Below are 7,368 nucleotides of genomic sequence, written 5' to 3' on the forward strand. Positions count from 1 at the left end.
ATATATTTATTGAGAAACAAATAGCAATGAGACAGTTTCATAACCTATTACTAGTACATTTTCAATGATTAATACATTGCATATTGTTGTCTTAGTGGTTATTCATTGTACAAGATGAAGACCTGATATCCTGTCTCAAACACTATTAGAACAAACCTCTCTATTTATTGAATTAAGAGAATGGAGCTGTGTATCTATCCTAACTATTTTGAGTATACAGACACAAAGTGGTCTTTCATTTCTGTCCCCCTTTTTTGGTTAGTTTTGTCAGGGAAGGGCATTCCATTGTCTTTTAAATACTGGATGTGCATGAATTCAGCAAAATATCCTAATGTAGTCCAATAGTCCATAATAGTAGTGGGTTTCCCATGAGACTGTCAATGTCAGAAGTTGTTGACTTGAGCATTTTACAGCTCATCATATTAACATGGCCTTACTTTTTATATTTCACTTTCATACTTTTCTGCTGGATGGTTAAGATCAAGAAAGAGCAAGACCTATATAACAAGAAATGTAACTTTTGTATCTGCCAAGGTCAGTCAAATCGCCTCAGGATTTACCTTGAAACCCTGTACCTCAGTTTGTAGATCCTTTGTCAGTATCAGCCATGTGAGTCACGGCCATTGCTTGACCATTTGCTCTCTGTGAAAGTCTGAGAGAGTGTTTTCTTTCCAGGTGACTCTCCTTAGGAACACTCTACATCATTGATCACTTTCCTCTGTGGCCCCATAATCTCCTTGATCAGAAAATTTGGGACACAATTGAGTTACAGGATGTTACAGTACAGATTCTCCTATGTCTTGAGTCCTTACTGACCTTGAAAGGCTAGGGCCAAAATGTTGGCTGTCCTTGTAGCCCTTCTTTCTCTTTAATTTTTGGTCTGCAAACTTAAGTTGTTAACCCTCCAGAAGAGAAGCTTAATGATATTATTATCCTAAAACAGAAGCAGTTGAGCTTAACCTCATTATCTGTCTGAATATCAAACATCTTAGACATCACATGGAGCAAGTATTTTCCATCAAGTATTGATATGTTAAATTTCAAGTCCTTCCAGAATATGAAGAAAAAAGATTAAAAAGATAAAAAATATTTTTAAAAATAAAAATGAGCATTTACATATTTTTACACAAAAATTTAGAAATCTAACAATATACAGCCTTGTAGCAGGACAGTGCTGTGACTTTTTGTCTCATGTTTTCATTCATTACCCTTTTTTTTAAACAAACCTTTACTTGAGAGATAGTATGGCCATAATTAGTATGTCATGACAAGCAGTTCGTAATTAGAAGACCAGGATGACAGGCATTCCAAGCATGACCCTATCATTACACATTGCTATCTTCAGTGCAGTTGCTTCGTTCACAGGTGAGAAACCTACCAATTAACTGCTATTTTCAAAAACATGCTGAAGATTCTCAGGCTCATTGCCTTTCCCATCTTGGGCATGTAAATGTATGACTTTGCCCCTGTCATGTTTTCTAGCTTTTCTCCTTGCCCTCTCTTCATTAACTAATCCTCAAGTTCTCACTTTCCTTTTAATTGTGTTACACCTTTCTATTTTTATTTCTTCCTTTGAGTTCTTATACTAGGGAGAGTATATGATATTTACACATGTGGGTCTGGTTTATTTCACTTATGAGTATATCCTCAAGTGGCATCCACTTAAATATAAAGGTTTCGAGTTTATCATTCTTTATAGCTGAGTAGTACTCCATCGTATAAACATACCACATGGGACAGCACACTCATCTTTCTCTCTGTGATGGGCAAAGTCCTCCGGCCCATGCCACTTCCCTGGTACTAAGTGACACCCGCTGCTTTAACGCTATCAGCTTTGCAGATCTAGTGGTGCACTGCCCTGGCTCGTCCTGAGCACCTGCCCTGTGGCTGTCCCCTTCCCAAGTGACCAGACTTAGGGCCTAGTGACGTGTTTTGAGAGTGCTTAAGTGATTCCCGCAAAAACGCTTAGTAACTCCCCGGGGTTTCCTGACACACACACTCTGGGGGCTGGCGGGGAGGGGGTCCCCAGTTTCTGGGATCAGCCTGCAGCTTCAGCAGGGCTGTCTTCTCCATCCGCCCCTCTGCACCGTTTGCTTCCTGCTGCATGCACTGTAGAAGGAATGGGCAGAGTGGGAGAGGCACCCCAGGAAGGGTCAACCAGGCCTGCTAAGGGGAGGGGCTGGAAGTGTGGATGGGGAGCTCGGAAGTGGGGAGTGGGCGGCTGGGGCTGGAGGGAAGACGTGAAGGGTGGGAGGGGCTGGTTCCGTCGTGGGAGTGAGAGGCTCCAACACGGTACTGATGCCACCAACAGCAAAGTCCGCGGAGGGCACCTCTGCCAGGCAGCCACAGTGCACATCTCAGGGTGCAGGAGGCTTGGCGCTCCCTGAGCAAGCGACAAAGCTGGGTGTCACCCAGGGACACCTCGCACATCCAGCCCTGGGACAGGTGCAGGAACTGGGCCAGGGTTCCCCACCCTTCTCATCCTGCGCAATGCAAGCTGTTCCCAGACACTGTCACTAACGAGAAGGAACTGGGCGACAAGGAGGGCTTAATGGAAATGTTTTCTTAGCACCCTCTGAGCGCCACAGCACTTACCCAATGGTCAGAAGAGCTTCCGGACCTCTCCATCCTCACTTCCTGCTGCTCTTCACTGGGCAAAGACAGAAGTCCTGAGCAAGACCCTTGCTCTGTGGTGGCTGCGGTCGCCTGCTGAAGACAGAGGAAAATCGCTTAGTCCACGCAGGACAAGCCCCTTTCTGGTAAATGTTGGAAACCTCGAGTAGGAGGTGATGAGAACTCAGTCTCTTCCCCACACAGCCCCTTTCCCTGTCTGTGAACCAGGCTGAACCGATTATCTGTCGATCCACGACCCCCACCCAGTAGGACCATGGAAATAGGGACAGGCACATGTTTTCGCCCTGATACTAAAACAGGTATGCTTCAAAAATAGGCATTATGATTTTTTTTTAAAAAAAGGGTAAATGCCGAACTTTTTAAAATGTATTGCAGTGGGGGACACACTGCGGCAACCCTAAAGCCCTCCCCTCTGATTTCGACAAAGTCTCATCCCAACGTTCTTTCCACTTTCTGCAGCAACCTTGGAAGTCCAGCTTTCTGAGTGTCTTTAGTTGTAGGGCTCCTTGGTGTCCCGTATCCCTTGGACTGACCCTTCCACGATCGTTTTCACCTTGGGGAAGAGCCAAAAGCCGTACAGTGCCACATTCAGTGAATGCGGTGGGTGAGGCCGTTCTGTGGGGCCCTCCGCAGCCTGCCTTCCCTTGGACGGTACTCAACAATGGCGTTCGCTGGATTTTTTATCACACCTCTTGAAGACTCTCAAACGAGGACTCCCACAGCTGCTTGAGAAAGTGGCAAGGGCAGCAGGACAAGTATGTTCAAGGCAAGGGGAGGTATTTGGAGGCCAATTAATGACAATGTGTCTTTTACCATAATAATTTTTTTAACAATTTAAGTATGCAGCACACCATATGTACCAAGAACCTTTCTTAGGGTTTGGTTCGAGAAAGTTCTTGATGAATTGTTTCATGAGTGTCGTTAGCTGCTGTAGTACCAACCTAGAAGTATATAAATTAATCAGCCCAACAGATCCCAGAAGGAGAGTACCCTCCTGGGATCACGCTCACTGTGATTTCTTAGGCACCGAACACTTGCAGTTCTAACCGCAGCCTGCTAGGAAGACAGCACTGCCCGGCACACACGTAAGATGCATTCCAGAGCCAGGCCTAGATTCTGCAAAGAGACAGAGCTAGCGCAGGGCTGGGCTGCGTGCGCTGAGTGCAGCGTCCTTGCTGCTTCTGTGACATCCGCGCACCCACGGCACCACTTGCCTTGCGGGAGAACAGCCCAAGTCAGGCTGCTGTTTTTTTTTTAATTTATGTGTTTGGTGCAGGGTCTCACTGTGCAGCCTGGATTCATAATGATCTTCCTGTCTCAGCCTCCGCAGCACTGGGATTACTGATTTTGGTGGCTGTGTCAGCACACCCAGGGGCAGGGCCAACATCGCAGCAGTGCCAGGGGATCAAACCCAGGTCCTTGTATTTGCCAGGCAAGCTCTTATTTTTAAAGTGACTTCAGCCCCCAGGTGTGTGCTAGTATGTTCTCATCCCCTCACTTCACTGGCATCCCTGTCCTCTGCACTGTGACCCTGGGAGTGGCCGCTGCTCAGCGTGGGAGGACAGGAGTCTGCAGAGCTCCTGCCAGGGTGAAGCCTAGCTCTACCACAGACCACAGACTCGAGGTGTACAGCTGCACACTGCAGGCTGCTAACATTCTGAGTGCCAGGGAGAAGCAGAAGGAGCCAAGAGGAAGTCATCTACGGATGACAGCTTAGCTCTCCCCTGCACAGTACCTGCAAGTGTCACGTGATCTTTCAAAGAAAGAGCTTATCAAGTGAGGCAGCAGCATCTCTTGCAGAGAACCATCCTCCTCTGGGCTCAGAAGTCTCTTTTGCTTAGAACTGCAGCTGCAGTCTGAATGTTTGAGATCTCCTCTATATTCATCTGTTTTCTGCCACTGTAAGGAAATACTTGAGGCAGGCTAACATTATAAAGAAAAACAGTCCATGTAGCTCGAGCCTTGGGGGTTCAAGAGCATGATGTTTACATCGCTTAGCTCTGGTGAGCACCGTTGGGGCTGTCTGACATCAGAACAGAATCGGGAGTGGGGAGAACATGTCCCACTCTGAGACTGGGGTCCAGGCTCTGACTTTTAGAACAACTCCCTCGCAACAGAATTGCACCAGCAATACCTCAGTCCCTTCTGCGCACTCACCCCCAGTAGAGCCATGGCTGTCCCAGGAGCCCCCCACAAATGTCCCTCCCACTCCCAACACCACCCTATGGAAGCCAAACCTCCAGCCTGTGAACTATGGGGTCCCCCGAAATTCATATGTTGACCTGCGCTCACCACGTGACGCTGCCCTAGGGTGGGACCCTAGGAAAGAGCCTGTGAGTAGAATCAGTGCTCCCAGGAGTAAAGGAGGCCCCGCGCACACCTGCAGTGTTGCCACTGTGTGATGAGGCGGTGCAGAGGCTCCGTCCACGAGCCAGGAGCCCGGCCTCCCCCAGACATCGAATCTCCAGCAGATCGTTATGCAGAAACCCCGGGCTAAGGGATTCTGCAGCAGCGCCCAGAACTGACCCCAGCAGCTGCCTCTTCCTTTTCTATGTACAATGACTTCACACAGCTTGGGGAAACATGGCAGAGCAGGCCTGTGGCTCAAGAAAGCTCTGGGCAAAGGTCTCTTTCCAGGCGAGCAGGAGGGGAGGGAGCCTCTAGGTAGTCGCTTCCAGCAAGGAGGGGCAGCGAGTCTCTCCTTAGCCTGGCCAGCTGCGTAACTTCAGGCAGGTCCTTTAGCCACTCTGTGCCTCTTCACCAAGCCAGAAAGTGGGGGTCACAGCAGCATGGAACTTCAGGGCGTCGCTGTGCATCATGAACACACACAGCCTTCATCAGTACCTGGAACCCTGCAGCATGCGCTTGCAAACCCGAATGTGGGGATGCCCGACGCTGCATCACACACACAGACACCCCATGCCCACTGCATGCTTTCAGCGTGGTGTGCGCTGCCCGGATTGCTTCCTGCACCCGCGCACTCACCCCAACTAGCCCTCAGCCTGCGCCAGCTGAGCACACTGGTGCAGACCGAGGCCCGAGCGTTTTCATCTTATGGCATCATCACAATCTCAGTGTCTGTCTTGGGTCATTGCTTACATTTTTCTGCTTGACTTGGGCCGTGTCAGTCTGGCTTTCTTGCAGTCTGGCTTTCTTGCTCCTTATTTCTTTGCCCAGTGCAAAGTGGAGCGCTGGACAGGCAATCACTATTCCGGGGCTGTTGAGTGGCTGTGGGATCTTCTAGGAAATGTTGGTTAAAGCTCAGATGTGCAAAGTCCATGCTCGTTTGGAGCCAGCTTCTTTATGGAACTAATTCACTTTCCTCGTGGCACTTCAGTTCTGGGTGCCCATCCACACGTGGCCACTCCCACGTTCCCATCCCGAAGAGTCATGATCCTCTGTGGCTCAAAGATGGTATCTTCCATTCCCTCTTCCAGAAATGTTTTTCCCTATAAGGCATAACCAGCTCCTACTGTACCTTCAAAGCCTCAGCTTAAATGACTCCTTGGACTGACCCAGCAGTACAAATAGCTCTGGGTTCCTTCGAGGCCTTCTCTAGCACACCAAGAAGCCTGGATTTAGTTCATGTTTTAGGGCTGAACTAACTTCCCAACTGTGCAGTTCACATACTGCAAGATTCAAGGCAAGCTATGGAACTTCTGGCTGACAGCAGAGGGTAGCAGCGGCATTACCTAACCAGACCATTGCAATATGCCTAGCAAGTGCTCAGGAAATGCTGGAGGGATGCTTCCTAATGCAGCCCCTGAAGGCGCTGAGACCCACCTGCTTACGCATCCGCTTCCTGTAGTCACCTTGCGCACCACCCTCGGGGGCTCCAGGCAGCTCCTGCCACTGGCAAGTTGCACATTAGCCAGCCCAGAGTGCCCAGCACCCGGCCCGAGCATCCTCGCAGAAAGCCGTGTGCAGTCCTGGGTGAACGAATCCCACCATCTGATCCCCAGAGTGCCCGGGAGGAGCGCGGTCACCCTGCGGCGGCCGAGGCAGCTGCGCAGATGGCATAGAAGGGAACGGAAACTGCTCCTGCCAAGTAAGTCTACGAATGTGTCCCCCTCTCGGCAGTTCTGCCCTCACGTCTTACCTGCGCTCCCCCTAGATGCCTAGCTGCGAGGTGGACTCCCCAAAAGGCAGCTGTCCACGTGTTGGTATCAAAAATGTGTCATCTCCAACAAAATGACTTTAGAGGCGGGGGTGCTTGGGCAGGGGTGCTTGAGGTGAGGTAATTCCCTCTCAGCCTTCACCAGGGCCATCTGTCAAATGGGGCTGAAGTGAAATCTACGCGATAACATTTATTAAAGAAGTAAGACAAGATCTTCTACGTAAAGATGCTTTGTGGAACTCTACAGGGCCGCAGAAATCACTGTCGTTGTAACTGTTAAAAATCGCTACTGCTATCCAGCAGCCCTTTGCCACTGTCCTTGGTGCCCTGTGTGACTACCTTCTGTCTATTGAAGGATTTGTTTTGCAAGGTTTCAGCCTTAAAGGATTTAAACACAAAGAAATCCTCTAAAGGCATTGAGCTTAACTACCTTTATAAATGCCAAACAAGAAAAAAAAGAATGCAAAATAAAAGAGTTTTCTTTTTGCCTTTGGAATGCTGCTGTCAACACCTGCTATTTCTTCTTCTTCTTCTTCTTCTTCTTCTTCTTCTTCTTCTTCTTCTTCTTCTTCTTCTTCTTCTTCTTCTTCTTTTTCTTTTTCTTCTTCTTCTTCTTC

The 7,368-nt window shown here is 48.9% G+C and overlaps 1 protein-coding gene across 2 annotated transcripts in view; it reads left to right on the forward strand.

Annotated features, from left to right (window-relative positions):
- The window catches only part of Stab2 (stabilin 2), a 157,510-nt gene that overhangs the window by 15,987 nt on the left and 134,155 nt on the right, over nucleotides 1-7,368 (forward strand). For both annotated transcript variants that reach the window (XM_023716932.1, XM_023716933.1), the window contains exon 4: nucleotides 6,597-6,682. In XM_023716932.1, the coding sequence (XP_023572700.1) occupies nucleotides 6,597-6,682 (86 nt within the window). The remainder of the gene's footprint in view (nucleotides 1-6,596; nucleotides 6,683-7,368) is intronic.

Source organism: Octodon degus, unplaced genomic scaffold (genome assembly GCF_000260255.1).
Source record: "Octodon degus isolate 3935 unplaced genomic scaffold, OctDeg1.0 scaffold00004, whole genome shotgun sequence".
Classification (NCBI taxonomy): domain Eukaryota; kingdom Metazoa; phylum Chordata; class Mammalia; order Rodentia; family Octodontidae; genus Octodon; species Octodon degus.